The 14,589-nt window shown below is 41.3% G+C and overlaps 1 protein-coding gene across 1 annotated transcript; it reads left to right on the forward strand.

The window, feature by feature from the left end:
- LOC117072051 (beta-defensin 108B-like) lies at positions 1-4,241 on the forward strand. The gene is made up of 2 exons (XM_033191915.1): positions 1-58; positions 4,078-4,241. Exons 1-2 carry the CDS (start codon positions 1-3, stop codon positions 4,239-4,241), a joined length of 222 nt encoding a protein of 73 aa, XP_033047806.1.
- The last annotated feature ends 10,348 nt before the right edge of the window (positions 4,242-14,589 follow it).

Consider the following 14,589-nt stretch of genomic DNA (forward strand, 5'->3'; position numbering starts at 1 on the left):
ATGAGGATTCCTGTCCTTCTCTTCATCATTTTCTTCTTTATGAGCCAAGTTCTACCAGGTAACAAAATAAACTTGGTAAGAATGGAGTGCCTAACACCTTACAGGGATTCAGTACTCAAAAAGAAATCACCGTCATCTACGACCAGATAGGGGATCTCATAGGAAATCTGGAAGACACATTGGCTGAGGAGCCTGCAGCCACCTAATTCGTTAATTCTCCGTAGCAACTCACTTAAATGAAGTCAATGGTGTTTCAAGTCTTTGAAACCCTCTTATTCCATCTCTAAATTAGGCAAGTTTACTAGCAGTTACTAGACCTCAAAAATTAAACATCAGGCATTATTCTACTAAATCTTGGTCTCCAAAACTCCTCCAGTTTCATTCAGTAAAAGTTATTTATCCTAAGACACTGGCATAAGAGCTATTCCAAAGCTGTGGTAGGCTCAGACAGAAGGGATTGGTGGAAATATTGCTCTTTGAAAATATTACTATAGTCTAAGAAATCTTTAACTTATTGTTCCCCAGTACTGTTGGTCCCTGGGGCTTGACTTTTCCTCTTAAGGCTCCATCTCAATCCCTAGCTTTCCCTCTTTCTTCTCAGCATCTAGTCTTGTAATGTAGAATTTAACACAGGGACCAGGGATGACCCACCAGAGCATAGCCTACTGCATTCAGCAAGCAAACATTAATCACAGGTATAAGGCCCCATGCACAGACATGCTTTGGAGAAGTGTGTATAGGGCTTCTTGGATTTGCCCAAGGAGGTTACCAGACACCCAAAATAGATCCGAAAATTTTTTGGAAAGTCCTGAACATGTGTATTCAAGGATGAATAAGCAACCTATTGCTTCTATTTTTGCTGTTTTATAGAGGAAAAAATTAAGGCCCTGGAAACTGAAGGCTTTTCCCAACTGTGGGGTAAATGTCAGAGTCAACGCTTTGTTTTAATATCCCGGCTTTCCCTGTACATCCCACCCTAGGGTTCTGTTGTGCTGTTTCTTTGTGTGACTTTCTAAAGCCTGATAAAAGGTGATACCGTATCCAATTATATGAGCTCAGTAGCACACGAATCGGGGACTGACTTGAGATTATTATCCTTGTGGCATTACTGAAGACCTGTCTGACTAGTACTTGTTAAATAGTCTCCCTGGTTAAATACATGGGTTTGATTTTTTTTAATCAGTTAAAAATATTTTAAAATATGTGTCTTACTTCTATAGCCCCAGAAAATCAATGCTTTTAATCAAGGTTTAAAAGTTCCAAATTTGGATAAACAAATTTTTTTTTGTTTTCACTGTCATTCAATCAAAATAGAAGAAACTAATTGATAGAACAGCACAGGCAGAAGCACTACTTACAGTCAAAAATGGGATACAACAAGACTGGGGAAGAAAACACAGGACGGTACTAAAGAACGCAGTCTAATGAAAGGTGGTGTCTCCTCTGGATGTCCTTAGGTAGACTTGCAGCAGAACTGCAAACTTTTTAGAGAAGGCTAGAGAGGAAAGGAGGACACGAAGAGGGGGCAAGGATGGAAAACAGAATGAGGCTCAGAATACCAAGCCTTAGTGAGGTCCCTATCACCTTCGTCACTCGATCATTGGGTGATCTTGGGCAAGTTTCTTCCTTTCCCTCAGCTCATTTCCTCATCTTTAAGGTAAGGGACTAGACAAGACAGGCTTTGATGTTCATTGTAACTCTAACTTTTGTTCCTAAAGCAAATAGCTGGAAAAGACATTGTGTTCACAACGTGCAAGACACAAGGTTTACAAGCAAAGAACAAATAAAAACAAAATATTTTTTAAATCTCTAATGTTACCTGAATTCTTGCAAATGAACAATGGTACATCATAATTTTACAAAATCCTTTGTAATTTGAACATTTTAAAATAATTTCAACCTTTATTTTAGATTCAGGGAGTGCATGTGCAGATTTGTTACATGGGTATATTGTGTGATATTGAGGTTTGGGGTATGAATAACTCTGTCACCCAGGTAGGGTGTACCCAAAGGGTAGCTTTTCAGACCTTACTCCCTCACCCTCCCCTCCTGATAGGACCCAATCTCTGTTGTTCCCATTTTTACGTCCATGTGCACTCATTGCTGAGCTCCCACTTATAACTGAGAATATGTGGTATTTGGCTTTCTGTTCCTGAGCTAATTTGCTTAGAATAAAGTCCTCCAGCTGCATCCATGTTGCTGCAAAGGACATAATTTTGTTCTTTTTATGGCTGCATAATATTCCATGATATATATATACTACATTTTCTTTATTCAATCCACTGTTGATGAACACCTAGTTTGATTCCATACATTTGCTATTGTCAATACCGCTGTGATGAACATACAAACTTACGTCTTTTTACAAGACTAATTTATTTTCCTTTGGGTATATACCCAGTAATGAGATTACTGGGTCAAATGGTAGTTCTGTATTAAGTTTTTTGAAAAATGGTTTGAAAATAAAACGCTCAATAGAGTCCAGTATAGTAAAATAGTACACATGATTCAAAGACCTGTGAACTAAGAGTAGCAACAAATTTCCACACAAACATGTTACAAGATAGAACATAGCTGTATTTTAACCAATTATTCCACAATCATTTACTGAATACCTATTATAAGCCAAGACTTGAATCAGATTCTGGAAGTACTGCAACAGAGGGATGTTCAAGATTGATTTATCACATATCACAAGACAGGTCACTGGTTCATCCTCTTCACTATACTAATCTCTTATGACTCTTCCAGCTGCAAAGGGCCAATTTTAGCCCAAGGCCAATGGGCTCTACATACATAGTAGTTGACTAGTTACAGATAAAAGGAAAAGATAGAAAGTTCAGGGATGAAAAAACTCAGATTTCAGCTTGTTTCTACCAAGTGCTCAACACTTAGAATTATCATTGTCTTTAAAAAAGCATAACCTTTAATTATTTTGCAATTCACCTTATAGATAGAAATACGATGTTGCATGTATTTGGTCTTCACATCAATCCACTAATTGCTTTGTGACCACTGAAAAGTTAAATTGAGTCTAATGCATTTGGATTTCAGTTCAACTCAATAGGCATTTACTGAATGTAAATTAAAATCACTGTTCTGATTGAAAGCTATTCTAGAATTGGATTTTGTGTTCCAGAATAGAAAAAAAAGTGCTGGTTTTTATACCTCTCTTATTGTCAAGAAGTTGTCATGGAAATGGTGCTCTGTGTTACATACAAAGACTGCTCAGAATTAAAACACTTTTCAAACTAAACATCTCAATGTGGGTGGCCTATCCCCAGGGCAGTGATATCTTAGGACATAAATGAAATACTGTTACATGTTTTCAACAAGTATAGTTTTTGAGCCTTTAAGAAGACCTTGAATGTTTCACCCCTAATATATGCAATGGTTTCTAGAGAAAAATTACAACCTCAAAGACCAATGCCAGAGACATAAGAAGTGAGTGAAGTCACAGGGTGTAACAAGTACTGGCACATATATATTTGTGTGTTAAACACATAGGAATATTGTTCCCTTTCACAGAAAAAAATATCCTCTCTAACAATTTCCTTAAAGTATATGATCTTTTAGGTCTATATTTCAGTTCTACTTTTGAAAGATACACCTGTTGTAACCTATCATATAGTGTGTGTGTGTGTGTGTGTGTGTGTGTGTAGAAATAAAAAGAGAGCAACCAAAAGACATTTTCTTCTCTTTCACTCTGGGAAAATCCATAGTATAAGACATTATATTTTTTAAAAGGCTGATATCTCCCATCAGTGTTAGGAGATAATAAGGAATAAATAAACTGAAACGTGCATGCTCTAGAACTTGTAAAGGGGAGCGGGCTATTCACCTCCAGTCTTTTGTCATGTAGGTGCACCCAATATTCTCAGATTTTTCAAGAACACCAAAAAATCCAAATTTTTGTATGACAGCAGATTTTTAAGTGTTTAAGAAATCAAATAACAACACACACATACAGAAAATCCACACAAGATTTTCCTCAGGCACTGCCCTCTACGTCCATGTAATTCAATAGAAAGTAAGAAAGACTGATGAATGGTTACAATAACGCTCTCCTGCATGCAGCCAGGGTCAAATTCAAGGAGATCTGTGAACATCCAAATGGCTCCTGTCGGGACTTTTGCCTTAAAACAGAAACCCATGTTGGGAGATGTTTAAATAGCCGACCCTGCTGCCTGCCTCTGGAGCATCAACCAAGAGTTGAAAGCACTACACCCAAAAAGGACTGAAGCCTGTTGTTTTCTGGATGTTTTGTGTTCTTTTTCCCTCTCCCTCTCCCTGTCTCCCTTTCCTCTCTCCCTTTCTCTCACAAGGATTTTTATTGAATCCTCAATAAAGAATAAAGCAAACCCAACAAGCACAAAACCCCTTTTAAAAGTTTATATTACCAGCTGGGCACGGTGACTCACAGCTGTAATCCCAAAACTTTGGGAGGCCAAGGTGGGTGGATCATGAGGTCAGGAGATCAAGACCATTCTGGCCAACATGGTGAAACCCTCTCTTCTAAAAATACAAAAATGTAGCCAGGCGTCATGGCAGGTTCCTGTAATCCCCACTATTCAGGAGGCTGAAGCAGGAGAATCGCTTGAACCCATGAGGTGGAGGCTGCAGTGAGCCGAGATCACAACACTGCGCTCCAGCCTGGGCAACAGAGCAAGACTCTGTCTCAAAAAAAAAAAAAAAAAAAAAGAAATAAGTTTATATTACATGTTATGACTTGATTCCTGTTTGGTTTCCAGTATCCTTCTATCCAATCTGGATGAGCTTTTAGTTGAAAATGACCTAGAGCAGGGTCAGGGAATTTTCACCATACCCATTGCTTTTGTCTAGCACTGCAACCCTTCATCCTGCGTATGGGAAGACTACTTCCCTTTTTTACTGGGAAAATGCACTATCCTATTCCATGCAACCTTGCAGGGGTTTGTCTCTCCCAGATAAAGGTGCAGTACATGGGAAACTTGCACAATCACGTATTCCCACATCAACCAGACTTTATCAGAAATCTAAATTACAAAAAGTTACACTCAGATTAAAGGCAATTTCTTCCACACCCTTTTCAAAAGCCAATTCCCTGGGTTTGTACATGTATGCCTGGCTGAGATTCAGGGATTTCCTTTAGTTCCCAACTTTCACTGGGCATAATCAGTCAGCATTTTCTTCCATCTTTTAAAACACTGCATTGGCTTCCTATGGCTGCTATCACAAATTACAACAAGCTTAGTGGCTTAAAGCAACACAGATGTATTATCTGACAGTTCTATAGGTTGCAGGTTTCAGTTGGATCTCAATGGGCCAACATTAAGGTGTCAGCAGGGCTGAGCTTTCTTCTGGAAACTCTGCAGTTTTCATCCTGCACCTTTATCCCAACAATGGCAGGTTACTCCTGTGCACCATAGCTTCCTTCATCCATTTTCAAAGCCAGCAACGGAGAGTTGAGTCCTCACATTCCATCATTCTGAATTCATCTTCTCCTCACTCTTCCATTTTTTAGGACTCATGATTACATTGGGCCCACCTGGATCATCTAAGATAATCTCCCTATTTTAAAGTCAGCTGATTAACAGCCTTAATTTCACATGAAACCTCAATTCCCCTTTGCCTTACAAGGTGACACATTCACAGGACCCAGGAGTTAGAATGTGGATAGCTTTGGCAGGAGACAGATGGGACATTATTCCAGCTACCACAGCCACTGAGTGCTTTTCCAACCTGTCACCATTTCGCTCCATCTAGACACAATTTTAGTTGCTTTGTGTGGAGAGATTCTCATTCATAGAGTTTTCTTTTTTGTGTAAAGTAGTGGAGGGCCTCCCCTTGGTCACTGAAGGAGTATAGAATCAAGATACTTAAAAGTGTATAAGCTGGATTTTATTTTTCACTATGCCCGATTTGACCAAGAAAGAATGTTAAGTTATGACACATGGGCTACTTGAAACCTCAAAAAGTTCAAAACATTGGGCTCAAAATCTCAGAGACTGATATATATCCCAACCAACTCAACCCTGTGGAACTACCAAGTTTACCTCAGTGCCACTCTTGAAATTACATCACCAACTGACCCTTTAATATATTTTTGCACAATATAACATTTATTTCTCGGAGTAAGTGCTTCCCTAGAAAAGCAGCAGTTTGGACACATATATTAAAGCCATCACAGAGAATATTAACCTCTCATTGCTAGGAGGTGGCCTTCAAGATGGCTGACTAGAGGCACCAAGCACTATGTCCTCCACAAAGAAGGACCAAAACAGCAAGTAGATAATCATACCTTGAATGGGGCATGAAAGAGGGCACTAGAATTCACCAGCACAGTGACAAGGAATCTCTGAGGTATGGAAGGAAAGGAAAGAGAAGCAGCAGCCCAGCCAGAATCAGCTTAAGGCCAGGACAAACTCTCGAGTGTGGTTGGTGAAAAGGTAAGAAAGAGAGCCCCAGTGATTCATATTCCCACCATGGACACCTGCAATCCTAGCCGTGGGAGAGTCTCTCGGCCCTCGCAGGCCCTGAGACTACTCTAGGGAGCTGCCTGGAGTGCACATGATGGACATTGTCCCAGAGAAGGAGTTGGCACTGGATCGTTTGCACCCGCCCCCAGACACAGGCAGCTGTGGCACAGAGCCATTTTGAGAGCCCAGCCCCCAACAGACTATATCATGGCCTGGGGCCCAACAGCCCCTGCATCTCCACATCTCTGGACCCCCAGTAACATTCCCTCATGTCCATCCAGAGGCCTGTAGAGTCACAACACCAGCTGAACTCACCAGTGTAGCCTGGTCCCCATCACTCTAGCCTACATAGTGTCCTATACTCCAGGGAACTGGTGGTGCCATTCACTAGGGAGGCTGCCACCAGAACAAAGGGAGCTGAAGCAGGCACTCTTCACAAGTGCAGAGTCACCTTCCCAGGGCCACTGACACTGACAGCAATCCTGACCCCCAGGAGCAGGGCCACTGCATACCTGCAGGCATCCTCAGGGGACCTGGGGACTTGCCTGCCTGGACACTATTCCACGGCCAGAGCACAGGCCCATCCCACCCATTTCTGTCACTACCACTACCCAAGCTTGTTGTCCAGGGGCCTGGGGAGCAACCCACACTGCTCTCTGTCATTGGCACCTGTGCATGCCTTCTTGTGACCTAAGTATGAGCCCACCCAGCCTGGTGGTGCCTGTGCACATTGTCTGAGACCTGGGGATTAATCCACCATGCCTATCACCATCAAGTACCTGTGTGTCTCCTGAGAGCCTAAGGATAGGACTTCCCAGCTTGCCATCACCGCTGCCACCAGCACCCACATAGTTGCACCAGGTGAAAGCCTGGGGATTACTCTGTCCATCATGTTGTCACAACTGTTGGTGTCTGCACATGCCATCTGGGGTCACAAGAGTTGACCTGCTATGACTACTGCAATTGCTGAGGCTACACATGCCACCCAGGGTCTTGAGGGCATGCCTGTCTACCTAGACCACCACTGTCACTGCTGGCACCTGAGAAAGCCACCTGACTCACGCCTATAATCCTAGCACTTTGGGAAGCTGAGGTGGGCAGATCACCTGAAGTCAGGAATTCGAGACCAGCCTGACCAACATGAAGAAACCCCATCTCTAATAAAAAAAAAAATACAAAATAGAAAATTAGCCAGGCATGGAGGTGCATGCCTGTAATCCCAGCTACTCTCAAGGCTGAGGCAGGAGCATTGCCTGAACCCGGGAGGCGGAGGTTGCAGTGAGCCAAGATCACGCCATTGCACTCCAGCCTGGGCAACAAGAGCAAAACTCCATCTGAAAAATAAAAAAAAGAAAGCCACCCGAAGGCCCAAGGATGGCCTGCCTGAAACTTCAACCACTAGTGCCCACATACATCACCCAAAAGTTCAAAGACCAATGCAACTGCTGCCCAAAGACCAGACTGCCTGGCATGTCTTTTCCCAGCAAAATCTCACCACAGCCTCCATTAGCAACAAAGGCTAAGACATCGAGGAGCTCACAGACATCGGTGATGCTGATTATAGCTGAAGAAATCATAGGAATCTAAACTACTGAACCAACCCAGAACTAAAGGCAAAGTGTCTTACTAATTCAACAGTATAGATACAGCTACAGGAGTCAGTCTTTCACTACCAAAGCCAATCTATAAAATTAGAAGAAGTAACTGTTTTACCAGATATTCAAATATCAATGTAAGGACATAAGAAACATTGAAGAGCAAGGAAGCATAGCATCTCTGAAGGAAAACAATAATTCTCCAGCAACAGATTCCATAAAATGAATGAAAAGGAATTTAACAGCTGAAATTGAAGAATTCAATAAATAAAATAAATAATACAATTTGAGAACCTCAACAACAGACTAGATCAAGAAGATGAAAGAATTTCTAAACATAAAGATTGGTCTTCATATACAAAAATTAACTCAAAATGGATTAAAGACTTAAATGTGAAACTTAAAACTATAAAAACCCTGGAAGACAGCCTAGGCAATAACATTCGGGACATAAGCAAGGGCAAGGATTTTATAGCAATGACACCAAAAGCAATTGTGACAAAAGCAAAAATTGACAAATGGGATGTAATTAAATGAAAGAGCTTCTGTGCAACAAAGAAACTATTAACAGAGTAAAAGGACAACCTGCAGAAGGGGAGACAATTTTTGCAAACTATGCAATTGACAAAGATCCAATATACAGCATCGACAAGGAACTTAAACAAATCTACCAAAAAAAAAAAAATCTTTAAAAAGTAGACAAAGGACATGAACAGACACTTCTCAAAAGAAGACGTACATGCTGTCAACAATCATGAAAAAAAAAGCTCAAGGGTCATGAGGGACTATGACAAACAGGAGGCAGAAATAGATTGCAGCTCCGGACAGAGCAGCATGCGGAGGCTTGCATTGTGAATTTTAGCCCCAGGTGGACTGCAAGAACAGACCACCATCCTGGCAGGGCCTACAGACCCTCTGAAGGAAGCAGATTGCTCTTGCAGGACCTGGGAGACACCCCAAATACTATAAGTCCCCCAACCGCGGAAATGGGAAAGGGAGACCCTCATCTCCTGAACACACACCCCAACTGGAGAAGCTGAAGGTCTGTTTGTGGGAGAAGTTCCTGACCTTACCTGGAGCTGAGTCAAGTTAGAGAGCCGAGCTGAGTGACATACAGGAGTAGAGGAAGTAGCAGAAAGGCACTGGGAGGTTGCTGGATCCCCAGGCAGCCCATTCCTGCCTGGCACCACAGTCATCCATCAGGAGAGTGGCCAGAGGAGCAGGGGATAAAACTTCACAGGGAGAAGGACTTCTCTAGCTGAACTTTGTAAAAAATTGAACGGGGTGAGAAGCCTCCTGGCCAGAGCTCAGGGGAGATCGTGAATCTGGCTTGCAGACTTCACAGTCGGAGTAAGAACTAAAGCCCATTTCTTTGTCAGTTGGGAGGCAGAAAGCCCCAGGTAAGTTGTCAAGCCAGATTCACCCTCGGCCTGGAAACAGACTCCGGGCAATTGCAGGGGGCACGGTGGGAGTGAGACAAGCCTTTCAGTGTGTGTGGAAGCTGGACGAGACCTGAGACTGCCGGCTTTCCCCCACTTCCCTGACAACCTGAATGACTCAGCAGCGGCAGCCATCATCCTCCTAGGTACACAACTCCAGTGACCTGGGAATCACACCTCCATCCCCCACAGCAGCCAAAGCAAGACCCACCCAAGGAGAGTCTGAGCTCAGACACGCCTAGCCCCGCCCCCACCTGATGGTCCTTCCATATCCACCCTGGTAGCGGAAGACAAAGAATATGTAGTCTTGGGAGTTCTGGAGCCCTGCCTACCACTGGTCCCTCCCCACACTACTACAGCTGATGCTTTCTAGAAAGCACCACCTCCCAGCGGGAGGCCCACCAGCACAAAAAATAGAGCATTAAACCACCAAAGCTAAGGACTCCCATGGAGTCCATTGCACCTCCACTGGAACAGGTGGTGCTGATATCCACGGCTGAGAGACCCATAGATGGTTCACATCACAGGACTCTGTGCAGGCAACCCCCAGTACCAGCCTGGAGCCAGGTAGACTAATTGAGTGACTAGACCCCAGAAGAGAGACAACAATCACTTCAATTCAGTTCATACAAAGCCACACCCACAGGAAAAGGGGGAGAGTACTACATCAAGGGAATACCCCTTGGGACAAAAAATCTGAACAACAACCTTTAGCCCTAGACCTTCCCTCTGACAGAGCCTACCCAAATAAGAAGGAACCAGAAAACCAACCCAGGTAATATGACAAAACAAGTTCATCAGCACCCCCCAAAACTCACACTAGTTCACCAGGAATGGATCCAAACCAAAAAGAAATCCCTGATTTATCTGAAAAAGAATTCAGGAGGTTAGTTATTAAGCTAATCAGGGAGGGACCAGAGAAAGGCAAACTCAAACGCCAGGAAATCTAAAAAATAATACAAGAAGAGAAGGGACAAATATTCAACAAAGTAGCTAGCTTAAAGAAAACATCAAAAATTCAGGAAACTTTGGACACACTTTTAGAAATGTGAAATGCTCTGGAAAGTCTCAGCAATATAATTGGACAAGTAGAAGAAAGAAACTCAGAGCTTGCAGACAAGGTCTTCACATTAACCCAATCCCACAAAGACAAAGAGAAAAGAATAAGAAAAAGTGAACAAAGCATATTTTCGTGGAGATGGAGACTTGCCATGTTGGCCAGTCTGGTCTTGAGCTCCTGGCCTCAAGGGAGCTGCCTGCCTTAGCCTCCCAAAGTGCTGGGATTACAGGCATGAGCTATCGCCAACAGTCGATTCTTAAAATAAATTGCACTTGGTTGTGGTGTATAATCCTCTTAATATATTGCTAGATTCCATTTTAAAGTATTTTGTTAAGAATTTTTGTATCTTTATTTACAAAGAATACTGGACTAGTTTTCATTTCTGGTAATGTCTTTGTCTTGCTTTCCTATCAGGATAATACTGGTCATGTAAAATTAGTTTGGAAATGTCTTATAAGTTTTTGAAGATTGTAAGAAAGATTAGCCTTCCTTATTCTTTCAACGTGATAAAATTCACTAGTACAGCCATCTGGTCCCGGATAATTTTTTTGGAAGCTTTTAATCACAGTCTCACTACCATCACTTGTTATATGTCTATCTGTATTTTTCATTTCTTCTTGATTCAGTTTTGGTAGTTCATTTGTAGAAATTGTCCATCATGGCCAGGCGCGGTGGCTCAAGCCTGTAATCCCAGCACTTTGGGAGGCCGAGACGGGCGGATCACGAGGTCAGGAGATCGAGACCATCCTGGCTAACACGGTGAAACTCCCTCTCTACTAAACAATACAAAAAACTAGCCGTGCGAGGTGGCGGGCGCCTGTAGTCCCAGCTACTCGGGAGGCTGAGGCAGGAGAATGGCGTAAACCCAGGAGGCGGAGTTTGCAGTGAGCTGAGATCCGGCTACTGCACTCCAGCCTGGGCGGCAGAGCGAGACTCCATCTCAAAAAAAAAAAAAAAAAGAAAAAAAAAAAAAAAAAAAGAAATTGTCCATCATTTTATTTAGGGTGCCTAATTGCCTAATTGTTGATATACAATTATTCATAGTGTTCGCTTATAATTCCTTTTATCTGTGTAAGTTTGGTAGTAGTATCCGCACTCTTTTTTTTTTTTTTTTGAGACAGAGTCTCGCTCTGTCACCCAGGCTGGAGTGCAGTTGCGCGATCTCGGCTCACTGCAAGCTCCGCCTCCCGGGTTCACCCCATTCTCCTGCCTCTGCCTCCTAAGTAGCTGGGGCTACAGGCACCGCCACCATGCCCGGCTACTTTTTGTATGATTTTTAGTAGAGATGGGGTTTCACCGTATTATCCAGGATGGTCTCCATCTCCTGATCTCGTGATCCACCCGCCTCGGCCTCCCAAAGTGCTGGGATTACAGGCGTGAGCCACTGCGCCCGGCCTTTATTTTTAATTTTAGTAATTTAAGTGTTCTTCCTATTTTCTTTGGTCAGTATAGCAAAAGGTGAGTCAAGTTTCTTGATCTTTTCAAATAATCAACTTTTGGTTTTGTTGATTTCTCTACTGTTTTGTTATTCTCTATTTCATTTTGTTCTAATATTAGTTTGTTTTTCCTGCTTGCTATGGATTTAGTTAGTTCTTCTTTTCCTAGGTTCTGAATTTAGAGTGTTTGCTATTTATTTTATTCATTCCTTTTTAAGGTAAGAGTTTACATCTATAAATTTTTATCTGAGCTTATGCTTAGCTTTTGCTGCATCCCTTATTGTACTTTCATTTTGGTTCTTCTCAAAGTATTTTTCGATTTCCTTTGTGATTTCTTCTTGGACCCATTGGTTGTGTAGAGGTATGGTATTTAATTCTCACATATTTGTGAATTTTTTTTCTCTTATTTTTAGGTTTGTCCCACAGTGGTTGGAGAAAGTATTTTGTATGATTTTAATATTTTCAAATTTTCTGATACTTATTTTATGGCCTAACATGGACTATTCTGGAGACTGTTTTGTGTTTACTTAAGAAAAAATATGTATTCCCCTGTTGTTAATTGGAGTGTTGTATAGATGTCTGTTAGTCTACTGGTTTATAGTGTTGTTAACATTTTCTATTTTCTTACTGATCTTCAACCTAGTTATTCTGTACTATTAAATTTAGTGTACCAAAATAACCATCACTTCTTAGCTATTCTCTCTTCTATCTAGTTATTCTGTATTATTAAATTTAGTGTATCAAAATATCCATTACTTTTTAGCTATTCTCTCTTCAGTTATATTAGCGCATACGTTTTTGAGGGCTGTCTTATTAGGTGCATATATATTTATAATTGTAATGTCTTATTAATAGATTGACCCTTTTAACATTATATAATATCCTTTTGGTTATACAAAAGTTTATTTCAAAGTCTTTTTTGTCTGGTATTAATATAGTTACTTCTGCTCTTTATTGGTCACAATTTGCAAGAAATATTATTTTCCATTCTTTTATTTTCAAGCTATTTGTGTGTTTTAATCTAAAATGAGTCTCATAGGTAACATATAATTGGATCATGTTTGTAAATATATCCTCTCAATCTCTGCCTTAATTGTAGAATTTAATTCATTTACATGGAATATCATTACTAATAAGGAAGGATTTCTGCCATTTTTCTATTTGTTGTCTATATATCTTACATCTTTTTTGTTCTTCAATTCTTTCATTCCTCCATTATTGTGTTCCTTTCTATTTAATATTTCTAGTGTATCATTTTAATTATTTTGTTCTTGCACTACATTTTAAAAAATTATTTATTTTACTTTAAGTTCCAGGATACAAGTGCAAAAGATGTAGGTTTGTTGCATAGGTTTACGTGTGCCATGGTGGTTTGCTGCACCTGTCAACCCCTCATCTAGGTTTTAAGCTTCACATGCATTAGCTATTTATCCTAATGCTCTCCCTCCCTTCACCCTCCCACACCCTGACTGGCCCCAGTGTGTGTTGTTCCCCTTCTTGTGTCCATGTGTTCTCATCGTTCAACTGTCACTTATGAGTGAGAACACGTGGTGTTAGTTTTTCTGTTCCTGTGTCAGTTTTTTTTTTTTTTTTGAGGCAGAGTCTCACACTCTCGCCCAGGCTGGTGTGTAGTGGCACCATCTTGGCTCACTGCAAGCTCCACCTCCCAGGTTCACGCCATTCTCTTGCCTCAGCCTCCCGAGTAGCTGGGACTACAGGTGCCCACCACCACGCCCAGCTAATTTTTTGTATTTTTAGTAGAGACGGGGTTTCACAGCCTTAGCCAGGATGGTCTCAATCTCCTGACCTTGTGATCCGCCTGCTTCGGCCTCCCAAAGTGCTGGGATTATTATCTCATTCCTTTCTATGGCTGCATAATATTCCATGTTGTATATGTACCACATTTTTTTAATCCAGTCTATCACTGACAGGCATTTGAGTTGGTTACATGTCTTTGCTATTGTAAATAGGGTTGTAATAAACATACGTGTGCATGTGTTTATAGTAGAATGATTTATATTCCTTTAGGTATATGCCCAGTAATGGAATTGCTGGGACAAATGGTATTCTGGTTCTAGATCCTTGAGGAATCGCCACGCTGTCCTCCACAATGGTTGAACTAATTTACATTCCCACCAACAGTGTAAAAGCTTTTCCTATTTCTCCACAGCCTCTCCAGCATCTATTGTTTCTTGACTTTTTATAATCACCATTCTGACTAGCATGAGATGGTATCTCATTGTGGTTTTGATTTGCATTTCTTTAATAATCAGTGATGTTGAGCTTTTTATATATGTTTGCTGGTTGCATAAATGTCTTCTTTTGAGAAGTGTCTGTTCATAGTCTTTGCCCACTTTTTAACAGGGTTGTTTTTTCTTGTAAATTTGTTTAAGTTCTTTGTAGATTCTGGATATTAGACCTTTGTCGGATGGGTAGATTGCAAAAATTTTTTCCCATTCTATAGGTTGCCTGTTCACTCTGATGAGAGTTTCTTTTGCTCTGCAGAAGCTCTTTAATTAGATCCCATTTGTCAATTTGGCTTTTGTCAAATGCTTTTGGCATTTTCTTCACGAAGTCTTTGCCCATGCCTATGTCCTGAAT

This window comes from Trachypithecus francoisi, unplaced genomic scaffold, assembly GCF_009764315.1.
Source record: "Trachypithecus francoisi isolate TF-2019V2 unplaced genomic scaffold, Tfra_2.0 Lachesis_group4, whole genome shotgun sequence".
Classification (NCBI taxonomy): domain Eukaryota; kingdom Metazoa; phylum Chordata; class Mammalia; order Primates; family Cercopithecidae; genus Trachypithecus; species Trachypithecus francoisi.

Coding starts and splice junctions, on each gene's coding strand:
- LOC117072051 (XM_033191915.1), top strand. CDS start 1: ATGAGGATTCCTGTCCTTCTCTTCATCATTTTCTTCTTTATGAGCCAA. Junction 59..4,077: donor TATGAGCCAAGTTCTACCAG/GTAACAAAATAA, acceptor TCCTGCATGCAG/CCAGGGTCAAATTCAAGGAG.